The 24895-nt window shown below is 44.2% G+C and overlaps 1 protein-coding gene across 1 annotated transcript in view; it reads right to left on the reverse strand.

Moving 5' to 3' along the window:
* Positions 1–24895, reverse strand: part of LRMDA (leucine rich melanocyte differentiation associated) — a gene marked incomplete at both ends in the record, with an annotated part of 965431 nt that overhangs the window by 935518 nt on the left and 5018 nt on the right. The window contains one exon of the mRNA XM_084246077.1: positions 23941–24041. Within this exon, the coding sequence (XP_084102203.1) occupies positions 23941–24041 (101 nt within the window). The remainder of the gene's footprint in view (positions 1–23940; positions 24042–24895) is intronic.

A 24895-nucleotide genomic window follows, 5' to 3' on the forward strand; every position in this document is an offset into this window, starting at 1 on the left:
CATGTAAGACAGTTAGAACCCATCTGTCAACTTGACCTGAATGTGAAAGAATTCTTGATCTGGTCCTCAGGCTGCTTTTGATGTTGGCAGAGAGAAAGCAGGAAATTACTCAAGTAGAGTCTTGAGGAGAAAGGGAAAAGTTGTCCTTAAAGAGGAGCGGTACATCAAAGCACACAAAGCCCGGGCCAGAGAAGACCAGGCTTTTGGACTCCACTCTGAGACCCAGGGCTGCTGCCATGAAGGTGAGGAGCCACCGCACACTGCACACACAGTGCAGAAATTCCACGGAGACCAACACCAGGCTCCAAATCTTATTAAAACTCAAGGTGCACTTTCCTACAATGCCCAGTCCCAGAAAGCTGCACGAAACCATATGCTGGATCCATCACCCCAACACCCATCTCCGGGCTCTTTCCCTGAACAAGAATGGTGACAATCCACACCCCTCAACCAAAGTCCCATGTTGTTGGGCCACAGTAATAAAGCAAGTCACCAGCACCCTCCACCCTGCCATGCTCCACACTTTGCCTACCACTGAAACACACAGGGGAGGCACACACCCCAACATGCACACACACAAACACACGCACATGCATGCACACGAGCACACACAGCCACAAAACCTGCACCCACACCTTAGCCGTTAGGAAGCTACAAACACAGGATGCAATTAAAGGCATTGGAGCGGGCTGGTGGGGAGAGACAAGGGAGCCGAAGGCAGCACACTCTGGGTTCAAGCTAGGCTCGGGCTGCCTGAACCCCTTCATAACAAGGCCCTAGGAGCTGCCACGACCTTCGACTGGGTGGCGGGGGAAGAGTTAAGTCAAATAACTAAAGGCATTTCAACTGATGATGCTCCCCTTGTGACTCACTGTTTCTTTATTGCAACACGCTCTCTATAAAAGCCATTTTCCTCTCGAAGGATCTGCTTGGGCAACATGTGATGTCATCATAAATCATCTCTCTCTCTCCCACCCCCCTTTAAAATGTCAGCAGATTTTCTTGGAGTTTCTAAAAAGCCAAGAGAGCCAGCACCATCTCCCAGTTTTGGCAGAGAAACCCGTTTTCTTTCCCAAGACGTCTGTCTTCACTTTTTCCCCTTGCTCTCCCGTAGGAGCCCTGCAGAGATAAAGCCTTGAAGAGCACAGAAAGTCACAGAAAGCATTTATAAAAAAGCTTTCCTTTCTACCCTTTCCAAACGCAGGCTCTTTCTCTTGCTCCCTTTTTTTCCTCTCGTCCTATTTTGGTGCACTTCCAGGGGAAGTGAATGTATAGTGAGCACTTTTAAACAAGGTCTAATACAATCCATGCCTCCCAGACACGGATGCCATTAATCAGAACGAAGGCATTGTGAGAGAGAGGCCACAGGCTGGAGGGGCGCCACGGACCAAAAACGCAGACAGGCCCCTACCTACTCACCCCACCCCGTGCTGGGGCTTGGCAGTCATCCTGCCCACCCCACCCCTCCCAATCCCAGTGCCCAACCTTCTCTCAAAGACCTGCAGAAAACCTTCCATCATAGAAGAAAACCAGTTTCCTTTCATTTCAGGTCCATTGGATTGAAAAAGAAAGTAATTACCATCACCTTACATGAAGAACATCAAAATCAAAAGGAAACCCCAACCCAAGCCACAGAATTTGTAAGGCTGCAGCCAAGGGGAGTCTACTGGTGACTAGGTTGTGTGGCTGGTCACACTATGTGTCTCTTGAGGCAAATCGACTCTCCGGAATATCTCCTTGCATAAAGAGCTCTAAGACTGCCCCGTCAGGAACACACAGTGATCACACAGAAAGGAAGATGGCACTGGACTCCTAACGGTCCCGTTCTTTACATCCTTGGGCCACAGCCCATAGTCTGCCCTTCCCCCACATAGAATTCAATTAACTAAAGACAACAGGAAGCACGAGAACTTACATAGATGGTGGGAGGTGGACGGGTAGGAGAGCAACGACAATCTATGCAAAGCCCTTTGGGGCTATTACAAATGCCCTCCATGCCACCCGATAAACATGCCAGGTCCAAGATGTCATTAGGCTAATAACATGGAGAAATTTCTTAGGAATTTTTATGTGACTAAATTATATATGCCACATAGGCATAAGGGGTAGGAGTCTTAGAAAGGAGAGAAGAGGAGAATGGGGTACCGCATGCCAATAAGGAATTAGAGCAGAAGAAACACTTGCAAACCTCCATGTGGGGCATAGGGCGCTCTGTCTCCCCACAGCTCATCCACACAGGATCACGAGATCTACCAGGAGCCCATCACAGTATACACTTGCTGGAGTGCACATATCCCTGTTTTCTCCCTCCTCTCACTACCCTGACTGATCACAGCTCCTTATATTAAGACAGAAGGCAAAAGTAGAGGAAATTTTGGAAGGAAAGTGAGGAGGAAGAGCAAACCAGAAACACAGAGCAGAGATCTTTGCTTCATTTCCAAATGGAGCACAAGCACCTAGCACTTGACATAACTTCCACACAGTACAGTCGTGCACCCCTTAATGACTGGGGTACCTTCTGAGAAAAGTATCATGAGGCGATTTCATCATTATGTGAACATCACGGAGCTCAATGACACAAACTGTAATGACACAGCACACTTAGGCCAGATATAAGGAGCACCTTTGTATAGGAGGTCCATTGTGGACCAAAATGTTATATGGCACATGCCTAAGTATTTGCTGAATAAACCAGAATGTGCTAGGGGTCCAATGTTGCCCTGGCCAAGAAATGGCAAGTGAGGAAATCACCCAACAGGGCAAGTCAAGCCTCAGCTCCAGTTGGTTGACTCTCCCTGATGTTGCTCGCACTGTCCCTTCTGCTGGGAACAAATGTCTTTCTTCATCTTTCCAAATGGCTCATCCTGCTCCTCTTTGCTGAGTCAGCACATACATATCAACACTCCAGGAAACTTCCCTGCCACTCTACCACACCACCAGTACCCTGTTCATCTCTCAAGACAGCATCATTTCCCTGGGATGTGGTCTCTACATCTCTGTGGGGATGTCAGTTCTCTTGATATCTTTAAACCCTAGCTCTCCCCTGGACACACTGCAAGCATTAGGTAACTATTAAATAATCTGAAAAACTGAAAGAAACAATCACCAATTAAACCTAATTATTCCAATTTTGCATTGTTTGTTTGTCTTTCCATTTCAGAGCAGACTTTTCCAGAGAGATCTATACCAGGGTTTCCCAAAAGCTAAAAAAAAGAAGGTTCCCCAAAAATGGTAATGGTTTAGAAGTAGTAAGGTCCCACTTCAAATACGATAAGGGTAAATTTGGCAAAGGTCATTCCCTTCCCGTGATGAAGGAACTTTCTGGAATTATTCCATAGAACTAGATCACACTACTTGAGATGAAAAAATACTGGGCAAGAGAGAAGGATACAAACTCACATAGCCAGGTCATTCCAAACCCACTCATCTTCAGGGGGGAAGGGGCCCCAAGTGTTCTATCTGTCCCTGATGCCTGGTTAAGGTGGCTTCAGGCAACTTCAATGAATGAAAAAGAGACAGTGAACACAGACATGTTAGTAACTGCAGAGCAGTCAAGCATTGAAGCAAAGCCAGCGGCTCCACAACACCTGAAGAAACAGGGAGCTATTGAAAGAACTTACCAAGTCAGAAGTTATGATCAAGGTTTCCCTCAGGGGCCCAAGTGCGACCCCAGCCCTCTGGAACTACTGGTGCCACCACTAAGGACTCAGACCAAGTGGAAGATGGAAGTGGAGTAAAAATCACTCCCCAAATAAAGCCATATACACAAGGCAACAGCCCTCCAAATCCTCCACTGTCGAACGCCTTATTACTACCTTTTGCAATCTCCCAGCCTCCCTTCTGGAAAGTTTCAAAGTCACCACCAACCAACCCTTCCCAATGCACAATGGCATTTAATAATTGCTTACGGTTCTCGCCGGGGAAGCCAGGCAAGCACCCACAATTCATTACACGTGTGACCTTTCGAGCCCTCAGCCCCCAAATGATTTTCACTCACTTTAATCTGACTCCGATTCAAAACAGATCTGCTGTCAGCAGCATGAATTCTGTAGCCCCATAGATGGGCAGTGCCTAGGGCTAATCTTTTAGTGCCTTAATCATAAAATGCAGCACTTCCCCAGCTGTTTTCACCCAAAGAGCCAGAAAAGGGGGTGAGCAGGGTGTGAAGAATGATGAATTATGAACTCCAAAGTAGTATTTCATTAAGCAAGATCGGACGCTAAAACTTTAACTGTGTTCTCTGCCTTCGAAAGGTCATTTTATAAAAATCCAAACTTAAGGAATTTTTAGGTCCCTGCAGTACACAGTGGAGCTCACCACCAGGTGCCAGACTGATGGGGAGGAGGGAGGACATGAAAGCAGTGGTCAGCATAAAATGTTTTTAACCATGGCCACTTTAGATTTTTGCAATGTGATGCCAAGCACATTCAACAGGTCTACAAATGCACTGCATTAGCCTAAATTTAGTGGGTGTTAATTGAAATCAGAGCTGCAGTCGTTACCACCGACATGTTTCTAAATACTACCCAATAAATTTTTGTCTGTTTCAGATACTCCGTGACAGCTGGCAATGGAAAACCAAGAGAGGGCACGTAAAACGGCCTTCCTACGTACCTAGCCCCCTAGTATGAGTACAGAAGGATGTCTGTGTGGATCTGGCCTGTGCCCACAGACATGTGTATGGATAAAGACAAGATAGATGTTCATGCCTTGCCCATTTTTAGCAAGGCAACTGGGAGACGTGTGCAACGACACACATGTTCTCTTTATACTCAGACGACTTCCTTTTTCGTAAAGCACCTCCCCAGAAAGCAAAATGGGCCTCTCCCAAGGTGAGGGAAACACTGTTGTTTACAGCAAAAAGGCTTCGCAGTGTTAATTATGCCCCCCTTTCAGACAGGCTCTTTCCTTTCCTTTCTCCCTGGCTTGCCTCAGTCCCTTCAGGTAAGACTTATGTCAAAAACAAAGTCTGGTTTTAAAAAGCCTTTGTTATAAAAACAAAATTAAAATTTCCTCCACAACAGAGTATTTAAGGGTCAACCAGGAAAAGGTTTGCAAGACATTGGATCTGAAAGGAAGAAGGGGCCTAGGAGGACAGAAAAGTCTGAAAAAAAGAACTATTGGTTTTCCTGAGCTACTTTGGGAAACACTCCTTTTATCCTCCCAATTACTCCTCAGTTCATTATTAGTTTACATGGAGAGGTGGCTTTGTGTTCGGAGTCATGATTCCAGTTGAAATCAAAGAGAAAAGGGAGGCCGGTCTGGCCTTGAGGCTCTACATATTTTGCCCTTCCATCCTCCAGTGATAATTTGAGCACTTCCCCAGGTCCCGATAGTATTGTCTAACATTGCCAGGGGTCTATTCCATTCGAAAATAAACACTGCAGTCAGCTTCCACGGCTGTGGGCCAGGAGGAAGCTTGGAGGCAAATATATTTACCAAAGACTAATGACACCAAGGGACTGTGCTTTTGCCCCAGCAGCAGTTCCTCCTGTAGGTCACCTCACACACATACACCCCATCGATCTGATTATTGGAATGAGTATCAGCTAAGGAGTCCTATTGCCCCACACCTAGCAATCTCTTCCCAAACACACATCCCGCTCCACAGCCTGCTACATTCCTGTCCCTGAACATACAGCAGTTCATAAATGTGTTTACAAATTACACTCACAAATAGTGTACACTCGGGTGGGCTGCACATCTATCCCCGAATATACCACTGAGTGTGCACAAATACGTTCTGACAACACATGTCCACAAATTTCTTTGTGTGCCCCTCTTCAGCCACACAACAATGAGTGTATGTGTGCATACACATGTGCATGCATGCGCACATACATACATACACACACACACACATACACCTAACCCCTTCAAAGAAGGCCTGTCTGACCTTGGACTAGGATAGAGGCTAACCCCCTGGTCACACAGAGCTGGTGAAAAATCCCTGAGTCCTGGCCTCCTCTGAAGGGGCTAAAAACATTTCTACAGCAGAAATAACTCCTTGACGTAGAAATCATCCAGATGGTCAAGTCCACCCCAGCACCCAAAGACTTCCCTCTTCTCATAACCCCACACTGTCTACAGGAGCCCATCAGCTGGTCAGCAGGAAGATGACCTCAACTCCCTGATGCTAAATTTGGCTCTGCAAAGCAGCAGGTTAGCATCACCTGGGCACTTACTAGAAATGCAGAGGCTGGGGGCACACACACCCAGATCTACTAACCCAGACACTGTGTACACAAGTCTGGGGGGGGGAGGTTTATACACACTCAAGTTCGGGAAGCAGGCCTCAACATGCACCCATCGTACAACCAGCAAATGCCCAGCTGAGAGCATCGCCCCCCCCACCCCCCGCCGCTTCTCTGTCCTAAATGCTGTTCTCCAGCTCGAGCATTCCTCTGCCATCAGACCTTCTACCTCCTCTTTACCAGACTCTTCCTTCTCTCTTACCAGCAATAACTTGAGTTAACAACAGAGCCTCAGGTGTCCAGACTCGCCTGCATCTCTAAACCCACCAGGAGCTCAGCAAAACTAACAGTTTGCTCCCCACTAATTGCCTCATCACTCCACAACTTGCTGCTTTTTATTTCATTATGCTTCTCATCACTCTCAGATAGGATTATAACCGAAAAAGAAATTGGAGGGGAACAATTTCGATATTTCAAAACACATGCAAATCAACACCCAGAATCCTACCTGGAGTGTTTTTATTGAGACAATTCTGTGCTTGTTTGAAAAATGACCTTATAATAAATAAATTCATATCTTGCAAAGGTAGATTTTTCTCCCCACCTTATAAAGCTAATTATACCAGCACAACATAACATTTTCCTAAATGCCTGATAACCTCATCCTGTTACTCAGGAAATATTATTTTTAAATAGGTGTGATAGATACAAACTGAAACACTCGGATTTCAATTCCAGCCCCAATTCCCGGATCCCCTCTCTGAGTAATTTAAGGACTTCCTCCAGATAGTTTTTCATATTCTTTTAACTGACATTTTATCTTTATACAGTATCTCACAGAATGAGCACGCACTAAGACAATGACAGCCAAGAAGGCCTGTCATTTCTCATTCCGACAAAGACAGATGTCTTACACTGGCTTATGCCAATAATAGATCCAACAAAAAACAAAAGAGACTACACCTGCCGCTGATGTAAAGGCACCAATTCACATTTGTGACACTCATTTGTCAATTAACAGATTTCTTCCATTGTTGACACACGAGACTTAAAAGATGTGGGCTCGAATGTGATGAATTAAAAAAGACAGATGAGTAAGCTATGAGCTGCAAAGTAATGCTATAATGTGCTTTAGATATGAATATCAACTGACACCCCTGACAGGCCATACAAGGTTTTATTTCATTTTGCACTGTATCCAGGCTTCATACTTTGTCTTCTTTGTTCGCTTTTCATCAAGCTCCTAACATCTCATTCTGACAGCCAGAGACATTTAAGGCACTTTCGTTTCAAATGCAAGTTAGCGTACTTGATTTGTCATTAAAATGCAAAACGATTACTGTTGCAGGTAAATGTAGGTATGCTTAAAAGGTTGGATCTGTGCAGGAAAAGCTGAAAATTATTCGGGTTCCTCTGTTGGCTTCCTTTACAAGTCTGATCATACCTTGGGCCCTGCCCAACACCCTCTTGGACAAAGAAAGGCCTGCCCTGATGAGTCTGAGGAGCTCTCTGTGCCATCAGTGGCCAGCCGGACTCAAAGGTGAGTGAGTCAGGCCTCAGAGAAGAACAGCTTTCCCTTCCCACAGGCCTAGTTGTACGTGTCCTAGTATTTGAACCAGGCTAAGCATGCACCAGCAGACAGCCTGAGAGGAGGAAGCACAGACAGGCTTCGGTCAAGCTGCTCAAAATGATTCTTCCCTTGGAGTCCCGATCTGATCCCTCCCCTCCAGGGAAGGAGAAACTAGTTCCCTCCCCCCAGACTCTCTGGGATAGATGGACCAAGGGTCAGATAGGGGGTTCTGGGGAAGACAGTTTGCTTTAAGATCTCTCAAGCAGTCATTTTGTTAGGGAAAAAGGAGGTCCTGAGCAAACTCCATACATGTTTTGTGGACTCCACCCCCACTCCAGACCAAAGCCATCAAAACAATGGGAACCACAAATCCCATCATCACCAAAGGGAGGGTTGCTGGGACCTGAGGGTGGAGTTAAGCAGCCAAGTTTGGTATAAAACCAGACATGTGGGCCTTGGGGGGGTCTCTCTCGGCCTCACAGCTCTTGGCTTTTCACTAGCTCTCAAGGTGCCACTGGGATGCCAGGTCAGCAGAACTGGTAGGATGCAGACACAAATTTATCTCCCTCTTTTTCTCCCTGAGTTATTCATTTCTTCATTTCCCCTTCTTTTGTAAATAAACCCTTTATTAACCTTTTGTGTGTGCCTGCAGTGGAGTATTAGTAAGTCCCTTTTAAACGCACAGGTGATGACCCACAGTCAAGCAACCCATTTTACATCGGGGTTGCCCTGTAACAATTTCACTCTTTGAGAAATTATCTTAAGGAAGCAAAATGGTGAAACAAAGATTTATAGGTGAAAATGTTCATCACAGCATCTCTTATTAACAACTAAGTGGGGAAACAATACATAAATATACATCAGTCAGGAAGGGAATGCCTTTTATTATGGTACTTTTGTGAAAATATATTTTGTAATCACTGGAAACTACATTATCCAAGAACATTGGATCACAAATTATGACAATAAAAGAGAAAAATTAGGATATAACACTTTATATACAGCCTGGACCCAGTTTTGTAAAAATTTATACTCAATTTTCTATTAGATTAACAGAAATCCATCTGAATTACAACTTTATATATCACACTAGAGAGACAAATGCCACAAAATCTACAGAAATGTTCACTTTTGTGCACTTAAATAGCAAGGTAACTTTTTGTGTAGTAATCCATCACATAAAAAAATCGCATATAGAATAAAAAAGGAAACATCTTTGTGGTCTCACAAAAAAAAAAAAAAAAACCCATACTGCTGTAAAATGCAAAGAAAGGGTAAAGAAGATCAACTATTACACAAAGTAGCAACTAGAGTCTAAAAACAAACAAAACATCCAATTACAAATATCAAAATACACTAGCAATTGAAGAACAATACTGCATTAAATAGAGTGAAGATTTAATTAGACTAGTTAATAAAAGACACAAAACTAGGGGGAGCTAAAGTAACCTGTAAGTAAAAATAATGGGGAATTTGATTCACTGGCTCCCCCTTCCTGGAGCACAATTGTGGGGAGGAGGGGTAGAGGGTCAGGAGAGGGTTGTCTTTCCGGTCATATAATACCTAAAACTGTACATTAAAATTCTGATGTCAAGGAGAAACTTGGTTCTTCCATGAAATTCTTTAAATTCTTGATGACTTTTTTCAAATTAAACATTTTAAATGAAAAACAGCCAACAAATGGTCACCTGTTGCTTAACACGCAGATTCACACGTGCCCACTGTGAAGAGTGGAATAGCAGTTTATTGTTCACCATAAAAGAGAATCTTCCTCTTCTGTGCCATGTAGCTACCATCCTACTAATCATTTGCAGATAAAGAGCTTGAGGACAATAGATTAGAATCAAGGGAAGTGCACAACGGAACACGACATGGTGTAAAGCGCAGTGTACAGTCTTTGTGGTTGGACAAAGCTGTGTGTACATCTGGCTCCTCATTGACTCCACAGCATGCCCCTGGGAAGTTGCCTCACACTGTCCTCTCCTGTCTTTCCACTGTGAAGAACACCTGGTTTGCCCTAAATACTTAAGAAGTTAATCAGTGGATCTGATAGCTAAAGGGTGGTTACCATTACTGCTACCTCTTTTTAAATAAGCTCCTATGTTTTAAAATTTTCTTTTCAGTGAGTGAGAAATTCCCAGATTAGATAGCAACTTTCAGTAACAGGACACCTACCAAACACATAACCCCTGCCCTGGGGACTCTTGAAAGAGAAGCTACAATCCCATTCTAGAAAAGCTAACATTCCAGTGGGAGACAGAATTACCGCAATGGCCCCATTCTCCCCAAGGGAAGAGAAGCACCCCTAATTGCCAGCTTTGCAGCAACCCTGTGGAATGGAAGAACAATAAAAAATGCAATTTCTGAAAGAAGTGATTGCAAGTTTTAGTACCGCCCCAACTGAAAAAGCCCAGGGTCAGCCTACAGGGATCCTCTGGGTGCTGAAAGGCACAGCATGCTCTGGCAGGAGTCATGGAAGAACTGCATTAGCTGTGACCCTCCTAACAGCTTAATTGCCACGTATGTGTGTCAGGGCCAACACTCAGGCCCTGCTCAGCCTGGGACTAGGCTGCCCTCCACCAGCTAGAGGTGGCTTGTCTGCCCCACAGGCCTGTCACTCCAGGATGAAGGTTTGAAGGGGAGAACCCAAACCTCTCCCAAGTCCTTACTTGATGAACCTCCCTCAGAGCATCTGGCCTGTCCAGCCTCCCTCACCAGTCAGTTTCTAGGTCCCAAAACCATCCATTCTGCACAGTGTGGAGTTTCTGCCTGCATGTATGGAAACGAGCTTACCCTATACTCCATTCTCTCTCCTCCAGGACTCCACAAACCATCCCTGCTCAAGACAAGCCTAGTCCCAAAGCCTTGACATTGCGCAAGCTATTTAGCATGCCCAAAAATACTGCCCAACCCTGCTCTCTCTTTAGGATGTGGGCTAAGTTCCAATCTTTTCATAGTTTCCTTTGAAGAAGTTTTCCCTGCAGGGCATAAGAATCAGTGGTATGTCCCTGACACTTAATTGTACAGTGTTACTCTGTGGATATTTGGGGAGACCTATCTCAAAGCCATCTCAGTGGGTCACTTACCTGTTCTGCCTGTCTTAGCTGAGAGCCTTCTTCCCCATGTGGCTTCCCAAAGCTGGTCACTAACTCAGAAACAATCTTCCCAGACAATGGGCAGAGTAACTGCTCCCCAATAGGAGAGAAATTCAAAGTCCTCCAAGCCCACAAGTAGATTGTCACAATAACCCCATACTGTATTCACCTGCATTAGCCTTATCCCCACATTGAGCATGTGCACTTTTCAAGGGAAAACATTACATCTCTCAGTTCCAGGAGCTAGGGATCAAGTATGCACTGAATATTTACCTGGTACATATATTTGTAATGAACAGGAGGGGCCTGCAAAGAACAATGACCCAAGTTCTTGGCCCCTGAGGAGAAATCCAAGCAGCTTTGGAGGACCCATGTTATTCTTCACCGAGTTGGATGATTAATTGATGGCAGTGGCTATATGAGCTATTAAAAAACACTGAGGACTACATAGCCCAGAGGTTCATCCATATCTGCTAGAATGACACTATACTCCTGCTGGCATTGTCAATACACAGGTCATCCTAGGTTTGACTTCTACCTGCCAGATGGAGAGGAAGAAGAAAAAACCTTAAGATATGTAAACAACCAAAGTGCCCAAAAACAGATGAGCAGATCATGAAGATGGAGCTGGAAGGAATTATGCTAAGTGAAATAAGCCAATAAGAGAAAGATAAACATCATGTGGTGTCACATGTATGTAACATAGAAAAACCAAACAAAGGGTCAAAGGCCAACATCAAGATCAACCCTTGAAAGATGACCAAAGGAGGAGGGTGGTGCTGAAATCATGGGGTGAAGGAGGACAGGTAGCGAACAATGGATTATGGTGGAAGACTACCGTGCTTTGGGTGGGAGAGCTACAGTGACCATACCTGGTGGGAGAAATCCTATACTGTCAAAATATTAATGAGGATATAAAACAATGTTTCATTTAAAAAATTAAAAATAAATAAATTGAAGTTAAAAAAAAAAGAAAAATCTTAAGTATATGGTTAAATTTAACCCTACAAGTCATTCTTCCAGGCCTGTCATGGGCCTGAACAAACACAGTACACCCCAAAGACAGCACAATAGACAAAATGACCTTTAGAAGTCATTACCTGCTTCCATTTTTCTATTATGAAAAATGGTTGATTTTTCTTCCCAAAGTCCAGCCTCCAAGAACAGATCGAGGTACTGGTTTGCTATACCTAATTATAACTAGAAGGATGGCTATCTCTCTGTGGTGTTAGTTTGACTTAAGCGGGGAATAATCCACAAGAGCCAACCACCATAGATCCCACCCTCACCTCCCCCAAATCCAGTGTAAACACAGACGAAGACCTAAATGAAGGCCAAAATGCCTGCCCAGGCGTCACTGTCAGGCCGTGATCACCTGTTGCTCTCAGGAGGTACAAATCCCATGGCTCAAACTACAGCACTAATGCACTTGACACCAGGGCTGCATTCTGAAGCTCAAGTCCCTGAAATAAAACTAACACCCCACCAGGCAGTTCCAATGTACCCCTCCAAAGGCTGACAGGCAAGTGGGCAAATTCAACCACCAGCTTCTTAAAGGTAGACAACAAAAGCTCTTAACTCTATCCCCTCTCACCTTCTCTTCCCCCAGCCCCACAAATGCATTTCAGTAGACTCAATAAACAGAACTGGTGCCAAACAAATGTGAAAAGAAAATCATTAGAATTTCTGAGGAACAAAGCTCTTCAAAACACGTATTTAACCATCTAGAGGGGTGTATGTCTCATTGAAAGAAAAGAGTCTTGGGAAAATGGTGCATTTTATTTGAAAAGAATACTTCTAAATTATCCCCTATGCAATTATTTCTTTAGCAGTATGGGGACAAAATAAACGAAGCTCCAATTAGGGCAATTTTAATTTTAAAATAATAAAAATGAGAAGAGGTGCTCTTTGCCATCATTCTATGTTCTTCCCCCTCAGAGCTGAACTGTATCTGAACGCCATTCAGGAGGATGTGTGCACAAGCCAGCAGCTGCACCAAAGCTACAACAAACACCACATTTTGACCATGGTCAACATGCAGTTTGTCTCCATACATATTCATTCATTCATATTCTCTCTCTCTTCCTCTCCCTGTCTCTCCCCTCACCCACACACACACCTGTCCCTCTCAGAACATCCTCTCTGGAGGTAGATGGTATCTCAACTATATCTATCTTTCATAAACATAGCTACAAACATGAATCATCTGATTCCTCGCTGACCCACATCGAACTATTACCAGGCTGAAGTTGCAGGGATCATTTACCCCCTCCCTCTGTGAGAGTTTTTTCCCCCTCAGAGGGTCCATACATGTACTCAAATAATTTGAAACTTCATCAGAAAGGCTATTCTGTGGCAAACTTTAATAATTTAAGTGATTCCCTGTGTATAAATATTTCATATCAGAAACTGATTCCCAAATGAAGTGCACACTAAAGCAGTGTCCAAGCAGTGTCCAAGTGTGCTAAAATATTGGCAGCCTTTAATGCAACTGAAAGACTAAATTCCACATGAGGTCATGTGTGACTGTGTACCAGGTAAAACCATACTTCTAAATTTCCTTTGTGCAAGACTAGAAACTACCTGGTGAAATCCTCAGGAAGAAGAGGTTATTACAAGGCTGTGAAACAAAGTTCTAGTTTGCCAAACAGCTGCATATTCAGGGGAATAGCCAAGGGTATTAATAAGGTTAAGAAATGATACTGCCCACTTTTTATACTGTGATGTCCTGAAAGCATATTTTTAAACAATATTCGCTTCCCCACCCCCCCTCCCTCGGGTGTAGTCCCCATAGAATTTCCTTCCATAAAAAAGCTCAAGCCACTGGCCTCCATACTGGGTTAAAAGGCAAAGGGGAGAAAATTTATTTCAAAAAAAAAAAAAGAAAGAAAGAAAATACAAAATATATTTAGGATGGAAAAAAAAAAGGCAAAGGGGAGAAAATATTTCTGTTTCTGAAAGTTGTGAGTAAAAACAGGAATGTGTGCAACCACGCAGAGGACCTTGAAGCGGCGTCGACAGCAGGCATGTTGAAAGAGGTAAACAAAGAACAGAGATGCTCGAGAAACACTGTTAACAGGGCTCCCGGCAGCTGAGAATAAAGCAGCACCAAACAACTAGGCACTGAGATCCCCACGAAAACTTTCCAGGCAGCATGGGGAATGTGACAACCCACTAGCCGTAGCAGCCTGGAAATGGGCGAAGATGGAAAAGTGGGCAGAGGGACATCACCAGGCCCTGCCTCTCCACCCACATCAGGACCTCCTCTCCTCTCCGTTCTTTGGGTTCCCAGGGGAGTACAAGACCAAGGAGGGCCAAACCCAGTACGATGTGCCCACTTCTTACACCAAGCCAGCCACACAGAGCCAAGCAAGTTAGCACACAGATAACTCCCCAAAGTACTACCCAGCCAAGCACCACCTTGCTGATGGAGACTTACAACACACGTACACAGCCCCAAAACTACAACTTTCTTTTACCAGAGCAATAACTGAGAAGAAAAAATTGTAACTCTTCAAGCCTTAGTGAAAGCTAAATTCTGTCTCCCCTCAGCTGCAGCATTCGGCTTGATGCAGCTAAATGAACAAAGTGTTCCCCTGGCATTTAAATTCTCTTTTTCCTTCCCTTTTCTCCTGTTAAGCAGAGTTGGGGGGCGGGGGGGAAACAATGCATAATAAGTCAAAAGACAAGGCAACTTCAAAACAAAATCAGTTATTTGTAAACAATCCTTGTGGGGATTTTTTTCCTTCCCGCTACCCCACCCCAAGAAAAACAGCTCTGCCAGTTGTAATAGAAAGCCAAGTAAAGATAAATCAATTAGCTTGCTAATTTCTCCCCTCTCATTTATTTAGCTCTGCACTGTATTTGTCGTAATTGACTACAATTATGTTAATTACTAACTCCAGTATAATTACTATATTTATTGTCATTGAGCACGCGATGTACCCACAGCAAAGCTGGCATTTGTCGGGCATCAAGAAAGCAAACTGTCGCGAGGTGATTCTCAGCAAACTGGCGGATGTGGCTTCAGCAAATGAAAGGGCAAAAGAGATTTCATGCAATGTTAGTTTGAAAGCACCGGTTCATTAAGGATATTAATTTTCTGATAACTACACATTTAAGCATGACACACTAGCGCAGTATCTACAGGATTTCGCAATTATTAATGCGTGACAGTTTCAAATGCTAAGTGAATCAATTAAACAGCAGCATTCACAATTTGAGAAGAGATAACTGCTTCATAACTACCTAAGACTACAATTTTCACATGACAAAAAAGAGCCATTGAGGCGCCTTCAAAACCTGACAGGTCAAGAAAGAAGTTTGAAACAAAAGCACCTTACAACCATCATCTCTCCTCTTTACTTGTCAGATCAACTTTGCTAGTGTCTCCCCAGAAACGGCATCACATGCCAGCTGCCACAAGGTGATTTTTCATGTCTTGTCAAAGAAATCTTTTATTCTATTTGCTCTGCATTAACATGTTACATTTATTGATCAAGGGCCTGTTCGGCAGCCACAGCAGGGCACTGAGCTCTCCATGCCTACGGGGCTTTGATGTCCCGGTGACATTCGAGCCCGAATAATGCACATACTAAATGGATTTAATGCAGAAATGTGTTTGGGCCTGACAGTTACATTAATAACAGCCCCTCACACTGATAAATATGCAATTGCTACTATTAAGAGTTACCCAATTATGGGGAAAATATTTCTCTACCTTATAAATAAATCCATCAAGGAAAAAAAAGTTTTAACAATGGTGCATTTTCTTAAAACACTTCTCCAGCTGCAGAAAATCGGGCTGTGTAGGGGTTAACACCGTTTCTCTTGCCCTCCCCCCCAATTGTTTTTTAGTAAGTCTTGCTTTATCTCAAAAATGGTTTGGAGATTAAAAAAAAAAAAAAAAACCTCTCTTTTGTTGGTCTTCCCTGTTCTACCCGTCTCTTATTTCTTCAGAACCAGAGAAAAAGCAGACACCCAGGAGACTGAAAAATTGGGTTCTGTATAAACTCAGAGGAGCTTAGGGGAGGTGGTGCAAAGGTGGGGGGCACATAGCTGATCTCCGTAATGATGGGTCTGGAGGAGAAGGTGTCATTTTTTTTTAAATAAACTCGAAACAAAGTCTGAACATATGTTTGTCTCTCTCATTTAAACCCCTAAATGACCTTGTGCTATGGAAGTGGTGGGGGTGAGGGTGCGAAGAGGAAGAGAAAGCAGCTGGGATAGAAGAGACCTTTCATTAGAAAAGTCTCGGCCAGGGAGAATTTGTAGTTATTACATCCCTGCAATTAAACAGACACCCACCAAAAAGCATAATCGCTCCCCTTTCATCATAAAGGAACAGAGAACAGCTGAAATCACCAACACTGTAGTCTCTTAGGAGACAAGAGGAAAGAGGCTTTTCAGATGGAGGCTGGGTGGGTGCAAGAGAGTACATGTGCAAGTAGGGGTGAGGCTGGGCAGGGACACACACCACCACCACCACCACCACCACCACCACCACCACCACCACCACCACCACCACTACCACCACCACCCACCTCTTTTCCCTCCAGACCGAAAACTCATGCATGCAGTAAGCTGCTTCAGGGTTCCTCCATCCCAAGGCTGAGACAACAAAGTCACAGCTGTAGCTGAGCTACTCCTTCCCATGACAGTGACCTTCACCTGAGCCGCACCTCACAATCCACAGGATTTTTAAAAAGAATGTGTTCTCTGAACTACCCACCTCCATGCTAGTCCAGGACCCTCACCATCCTGCCAACCCAAATTTTCCAAATCAAGAATGTGTTGGAGAGACAGAAGAAGAGGAGGAAATTCAGCAAAGTCCTCCAGGGTCTCTAACTTTTAGCTTCAAAATCCACTTTGACTCTGTTATAGTGACTTCTGCAGGCTATTGGTAACTTAGGAAGAAAAAAGAAAACTACTTTTCCCCACAAGGATATACAGGTTTGGAAATGGCAGCCTGTGTCCTTTCACCAATCAACCATTTGTACCTTGAGAAGCAATTTAGAGCTATCATACAGCTGAAGTCAGACCACCAGGACCATTTAATCCCAGCCTTTCCATTTCACAGTCAGGGCAGTTCTGGGGCCAATGTCCTCACCTATTGGGGTCTCAGTTATTTCATCTGTAAAATACGGATGCTAATAGTTTCGCTGTCAAAATGCTGCTAGGATCACTGAAATCAGGTAACACGTTAAGTATTCTACACAACCTTGGCATCTAATGAGGGTTTCATAGTATTAGTAATTTATTAATCAGGAAATTAACATGGTGATTAATGTCACTTGTTTGCTCCCTTGTCCCTGGCTCCTTCGCAGAGAGGTATCTCTCAGGAATCCTTTGCAAGTCTGCTTTATCCTGCAGCTTATCAAGAGAACCAATCTGCAAGCTACCTCCACTAGGCCTGCAGAGGTCTTCCATAGCGGAGTGAACTGGCAAGGGGGGAGGAAGGATTCTTTTTGTCCAAGGCTGTCCTATACCCTGCAACATCTAGCAGCGCTGGTCTCACCTGCTAAATGTCAGTATAGCTACAACCCCATCACTCTGACAGAACTTCATGGTTGGGCCAACGAGAAGAAAATACAAAGTCAAAAAGGGTTAAGCATGCCAGTCTCTCCCACCCTCCCACCAAGTCACCACTGCGGCCAAGAGCCACCCAACAGTGTGGGGTAGCCTTGTCTCGTGCACAGTGATATCCCCATGCTATCAGGACAGACAGCAGGGGTAGAGGGTGAGGGTCCAACAGTGAACCCAAGTTTCAAACAGCTCAGGAAGAGAAACTTCACAGAGAATGAAAAATTAAACCCAAGATTCTGGGGGAGTAAAATGAGTGAGATGGGAAATAAAAGGCATTATTTAAAAATCGGGGAAGTTCATATCCTAGAAGCAAACACTATAGGAAACATGGAGACAATGTTTATAAACACTTTTTCTAAATCAAACTGCAACCATGAGAAAGCAGAACCTGAGCAAAACCCTACAGTCATTTAGACAACACTCTCCACTCACCCACTTACCCAGTCTTACCCACTGTGGCTCAATTCCCCATTTCTTCTGGCCAAAGGGTAGAAATCAAAGAAATCAGGATATGGGCAGGGGGAGTACATATAATCTTGTTCACAACGTTCTGATACTTGCTCATGTAGCGACCCTTCCTCTTTCCCTCTCGCTTTGCCTCCAAGCTGTTCTGGGGTTCTACAGTCAGTCTGTTTTTGAGGTCACTCCAGAAATGTGTTGCAAGTAAAGGAAACCTAAGTCTTGGCGACTAAATATTAAGTATTACCTGCCAAGTCATTTTCCATTTCACCTTTTGGTAGTATGGCTGCAGACACTAGAATTTTGAAAGCAACCTTGGCCTCTAGTGATGCAGTTCACAGCAGTGCCCAACTGAGAGAGAACTGGTTCCAAGATACATAGACTGGCACTTCCTTGGAATCTTCCAGCATTTATCAATGCCCCAAAATTATTTTGAAAATTCCCTGGCGTTTGCTTTCAAAAGTTTATCTTTTCTCCATCATCTCTTCCTCTCAAGGTTTAGTGATGTTAGCTCCACTTGCACCACCACCCCAGATTCAGCATGCTCCCCAAGTAAGATGACTACATTTGCGTTTGGAAAGCAAATATGAACAAGTACCCTGACTACAAATAATAAACCATTTGATGATGACCCAATGCCAATAGAATATGCCCTTTGAGCTGGTCTCCTGACAGTGTGGGTGGTTCCCCTATTCCCACTGTAATATAAATGAAGGTATGCTCATAACTGGCAGGGATGAAAAGCATGAGATGAGTGGATTTAGCCAGGAATAGAAAACTAAGGTATATAGCTTGGGTAGGTTAGGTTGTGCTGCATTAACAAATACTCTAAAATACCATAACCCAGATTACTTACTTACTACTTCTGCTCAACATGGATCAGTTAGCAGTTCTGCTCATTTATGGTCAGACCCCCAAGACTGATGATCACAGCTGGTAAAAGAGAAAGAAGCCAGTTCTCACTGGCTCTTAAATAAAATGCTGATCTGGATCTCCCTGGTGGCACAGGGGTTAAAGAGACAACACTATCAAGCTATCACCAGCCACTACAGTTTGAGTTCTATCCCCACCAGGGAACTAACCCACATGGCACAGCAGACCTCTCCTATCTCGCCTGCAGCTCCCCTCAGCAGCGTATTTTAGTGGATCTGCTTGTTCTGCTCCACACTCTGTCTCTGGTCAATCTTCTTGCCCCCGCACCTCTCGCCTACACACCAGTTCTCGTATGCATAAATAAATAAATCTTTAAAAAAAATCTCTGTCTAGAGAAACAGAAGGAGAAAAATTAGCATACTGATTAGGATACTAAGGTGTACAAACATATGTAAATGGTGTGCTGAGAGGAGGAAATTCCATTTATGAGCCCCTGGATATGAGCCAGTCAAATGGCCCCTATGGAAGGTCAAGCCTGGACTTTTAGCCTCGCTAGCACCCTATTTAAGCTCTAACCACAGCTATGCTGAGTGAAGACCTACTATATGTCAGTCATTTGTAAGGCACTTTAAACAGTTACTGCTTAACATTTCTGCAATTAGACGAAGGTCAATTAAATGACCAGTGAATGACAGAACCAGGATTTCAAACCAGGGTGGGTGGAACCCCAAAGCCTTGGTTCTTTCCATTACACTGCCTGCTTTCCCAACTGAGCAGCAAGTACGCAGGCCCAGTTTCACCTACTGTTCCTAACACAGAATTGGGGGTGGAGTGTCCGCAAAGCTTTGAAAAGTATAACAGGTGTCTGCCTAATGGCCTGGGGTGCTGGCAGGACTGGTAGGTAGGGGGACAGAGCCACCATTTCTTTACTGGAGTTGTCCAAACCCTCCAGTCCTTCACTTTCATCCTGCCCGAAGTCAGGGAAGCAATAAGCAAATTCACACCTAAGAAATTTTCTCCTAAGTCCTTCCAGTGCATTTATCAGACTGATGCTAAATAAGATGTTGACTACAAATAATTTAACTTTTAAAACATAAGCTACCTATTGCCACAGATCAAGTAAACCCTCTCAATTTTACTGCCAGATTGACATGGGCGTATTTGTCACTGTGTGTCATGGGAGCACTGCTCTGCCCACGGTGTTCAATGAGCTCAACAGGCAACCCACTCCAGGCCCTTGAGGGAGAGAAATGGGGATGCCAGGGAGAAGCCTGATCCTTCCCAACCAGGGGAGAAGGAAAACTGAAGCTGAAACAATGGGTTACAAGCTCCCTTTACCTTGAGCAGCTCAAGGACCCAGCCAGCGTTGGCTAAGACACCTCTCTTTATTGATCAGAGAGTATACTATGAAAACCTCAAAAACAAGCTCTCAGAAGAGTTTGGTGCAATAGCTATGCCAATATTACTGGCGGCAGAAAGTGATGTAAGCTCCAGAAGGCAACTGACATCTGTACCAAAGACCTTTGACAATTCTGTCTCCAGGAATTTGTCCCAAGCAACTAATCAGAGCCATTACAAGGATATTTATAGTACAGACATTTACAACAGTAAAAATATGGGCACAACCTATATATCAAATACTGAGAAATAAGAAAGCATTAAAAACCAGTATGCAGTATATGAGATGGGAAAATGCTTCCAAACCAATATAAACAATAGCATCATTTTTTTTAAATATTTGGCATTATAAAAGACTGCAAGACATAAAATAGAAACCTTTCATAGGTGACTTCTGAGTGGTAAAAATACCAGTTATTTGAGAGAAAGAAGGTTTACTTCACACCTTTTTATTTTTTCCAAGATTTCTATACTGGTCATTGTTTTTATAAGAAAAAGAGGTCTTCAAAAAATCTGAAGTACAAGGCCTCCCTGGTGCAAGGGGTTAAGCACCGCACTATGAAGCAATTCGCAGCCTCTGCAGCACGAGTTCAATCCCCGGCAGGCCAGGGAGAAACCCACATGGCTTAGCAGACCTCTCCTGTCTCGCCCACTGCTCCCCTCTGCAGTGTGTTTCAGTCAACCCGCCTGTTCTGTTCCCCATTCTGTCTCTGGTGGATCCCCTCACCCCCCGCATCTCTGGCCTGTACCCCAGCTCTTGTATACATAAATAAATAAATCTTTTTTAAAAAAGAATCTGAAGTACAACTTTATATGCAGGTGTAGATATTGGTCTCATGATCATTCAAACTCAAGGGGCAAAACTTCACTCTTCTTGGCTATTACCTCATTAACTCCCTAAACCCTATGTCCACATTCCAGAACCCTGCACCTGGGAATTGTGTCCCAAGAGCTGGTCCCAGTTCAGAGTCACTGTCACTTACCTGGTTCCCATCCAATCCCAACAGGAAGAGTGAGCTCACAACGGAAGGACAGAGGAGAGGAATGTTGGAGGCTTTCAGGGAGAGATTTTATCTAGCCCTGTTATACTGCCTCCCTTTCAAACTTCTAACCTGACAGGGCACACACTGGCTCCAGGGACCTTCAATGACCCCAGGAAAGAATTTTGGAAAGTATACAGCCTGAACTTCCATGACCTTCTACATGCAGAGGTAATCAGTTTACTGCCAGACAACCTACCTATGGATTTACCATTGCTAATAAAGAGAAGACACCAAGGTGCAAAGAAAAGAAAAATACATGTTTTTTAGATTTTAGATATAAATACACAGTTTACATATATATATATATATATATATATATATATATATCATGTATAGAGAGAGAGAAGTTCAGAGTTTTTAAGTCCATAACCATGCTTCCCTCTAGCATGTACGGGTGGTCATAGGGAGAATCAGCACAACCATCACTTTTATGAACAAGATTAACAATGATGGTGGCGTAAGGCTGTGAATTAACAGTAAGTTAATAGAAAGGGTGTTCTTAAATATCTGAAGCCTCCTTTTGAACTGCATCTTGGTAAGAAAACAAATCTGACCATATAAGAAATGCATGCTTATATATACATGGAATATCTCTGGAAGACTACAGAAAAGTGTCTAACAGTAGTTAAAAGTGCAGAAGTAAACTTGCACCTTCCTCTTGACACCCAAGAGAAATAATCTCACCTTCACTTGCCACCCAGCTACATAAGTAAGATGGTCAAAACAGCATCCCCTCCCAAGCATACCCACATTAAGTCAGAACTGCTTTCTCTGTTCAAGTCGGTGACTCCCTCCAGCCTGACTTAGCGCTAACACGAAGCCTTCCCAAATCTCAGGTGGCTTCATGGCTCATCTCAACCCCAACCAAGCTATAACCCAGGGTTGAGATCACATACTGACCACAACATGGACATGAACAGGCTCCTGACCGGAAGTACTAGTTCCTCAAACTCAGCACTCAGAGAAATGTCTCTCAACAAAGGAAAATGAAAAAACCCTAAAATCATCTTCCTCTGAATCTATTTTACAGAACTTCTCACTAATTTTTTTGCCTCCAGGACCAGTCGTTTTCTATGATGAATCCTTATAGATCCTGCCTCTCAGTGCCAACAGCCCCTTTGCATCCATCACTGCCTTACACACACCTCCCAGGGTCCAGCCCCTTCTCTGCTAAAAGGAGGCAGAACGCTCTACCCCAAGTGTAAAAAAGCCAATTATTTTTAATTTTCTCAGACCTGACAGCCCAATCTCAAGACTGGTGGCAGCTGACACATGCCCTCCTAGGACCCAACCCCTCACACCCACAAGCAGGTTCCCACGAGCAAAGCAGCTACAGCCTAAGTCACAATCCCCAAACCCTGGAAGCCCACCACACAGGAGGACCTTCTTCCAGTGTTCAGCCAAAAGAACCCCTGGAGACTACTTAAGGGGCTCTTGCGTCTCAGGCACAGTGCAGTCCAGGCTGTGCATTCTGTCCTCTCCTTGGGCACTGGAACCAAAAACCACTCTCAATTTCTTTAGAGTCAGCATTTGCTTGTTTGACCTCCTCTTATTATGATGTATTTCTTTGTAGCTTGTCAGTTTCCACATCTCCCCATATGTCATACCAACCCTCTGCCAGTCAGGAGGATGCACACAGTGTCCTCTTCTGCATAATGCTCTGGCCCAGCCCCCATTGCCTAGAGGGGCCACATCTCAGTGTGGCCATGTGTTTGTTCCTAGCACCACCAAGAAGCTCTGCAGACTTGAAGTCCCCTCTCCCCACTGGTGCCTTAATGCCCTACGTTTTATTCCTCTTAAACTCTTTACCTCCAAGTGTCCTGATTCAGAGGTTGGAAGAGAAAAGACACCAAGGAGTGGAAGCAGGAAACTGCCTGAGCCCTGGGGTGGGATTCTGGTTCTTCATCTCTCCTTCCAAAAAAACTTCCCAAGAGTTTTTTCTATTCAGAAGCAACATAGCTCTCAAGGGGGTACTTAGATAAAAAGCCCCATGTGGATCCAGCCTGTTAGGAAAAACCACCACCCTGACCCCTGCTCATTTATTCCACTGAAGCTTGCTTTCCAAGCACCTCCTGCCAGCCACAGATCATAACATTTTAAGAAAAAATAACTGCATCCTCCACTGCAATAATACATAAGTCCACACTTACCTTTTGCCAAGATTGAAACAGTTGTTAGAGAATGTCCCTCCAACCACCCCACACCAACAGTGTTTGAATTACCTTGAAATACCATCTGGGAGAAATCATCATTGCAAATATTTAATGTCCAATTCATAAAAAGGCAAAGAAACACACCCTCCCCCCAACCCCAACCCCCACCTCCCGGCTGTGATTTGGCAAATGCTTTGTGAGGTAGGGTTATCCAGAAAAGCAAACCTAAATGCTCCCCCCAAAACCTGCTGGTTCCACTCATTCCCTCTCCAAGAGTATTCTACCTTGTCTGCATGGGTATCAGTGAGACAGGAACAGAAAGAGCAACATGATGGCCCTCTAGCACAGCGTGTGCTAGGTGATACTCAGGTGCTCAGTGTGTCTTTGGCAATAAAGACATCTCCAGGAGTTATCTGAAGTAGGATCTTACCTTTGGGGTGCAATTCCACATGTCTCAGGCCCCTACACCCTGTACGGAGCCGGAATGTTTGACTTTTATCTGCAGGGCATTAAATTACCAGGGGGACTAGGCCTCTGAGGTCTGGTCTGCATCTTATGGAAGTCACATACCTCAGAAGGTTAAAGCTCAGATCCAGCCTCTTTGCAAAATGTCCACAGTCTCTGCCCAGGTACTCTGGAATTTCTCTGCAGTCTTGACCTACGTAGGACACCTGGAAATTAAACAGAATAGAAACTATGAGGCAAACGGAAACAACCCAGCTGCTCACAACCCTCCGACATTGATCAGAACATTGCTTCCGCAACTTTAAATGCACACTCCTCAAATACACACAGACCACATTTGGGGCTGTTTTCCTGATCGAGTCAGCCTTGGGGACTCGAGGGATTCTGCCAACAGCTCTCCTTTCCTGGTACACTTAGCATGATGGAGACTCATGCCAGCACAATGAAATTGGACTAAAATTGGCCAGATTCAGGTGTCCAAAAAATCCAATGTCAGAGCACGCTGATATAATCGCAGCAATCAGCTTCTCACTGAGGGCCCTTTCCAACAGCTGCCCCTCTGGCTCTCCTTCTCCCTCTCCTCCACTGTCTGCCTGCCCCCCAATACCCTGTTATGCATATTACCTCATAAAAGACACAGCAGATGCACTTACCAGCATTCAAGCTGTGGGGTGCTGGAACAAATGGGGTTGGACAAGAAAACCTCCCTAGACCGCCAATCCCATCCCATTATCACTGTGTATAAAATATCCTCCGCACTGAACAAAGCCGATTTGAAGGGGACAGGGCAGGACAGGTGGCCGCAGCTTCCAAGTCTCCCTCCTCCAGGGAGCCTTTTGCAGTCAACCCACTCTGCTTGCAGAGTTCATTCCTTAGGCATTCTTTTAATTTATATATTATTGTTGTTATGTACCTTGTATGTGAAGAGGCTAAACTGAAACGTGATCCCAGTACTCCAGTAACAAGATCAAAGGGCTTTCTCACTGGTCAAACCACTCAGATTTTAAAACCCATTTTTACAGATAACTTCCAGTGGGCTGAATTGGCAGTCCCAAAATCT

This window comes from Talpa europaea (genome assembly GCF_964194135.1).
Source record: "Talpa europaea genome assembly, chromosome: 10".
NCBI lineage: Eukaryota > Metazoa > Chordata > Mammalia > Eulipotyphla > Talpidae > Talpa > Talpa europaea.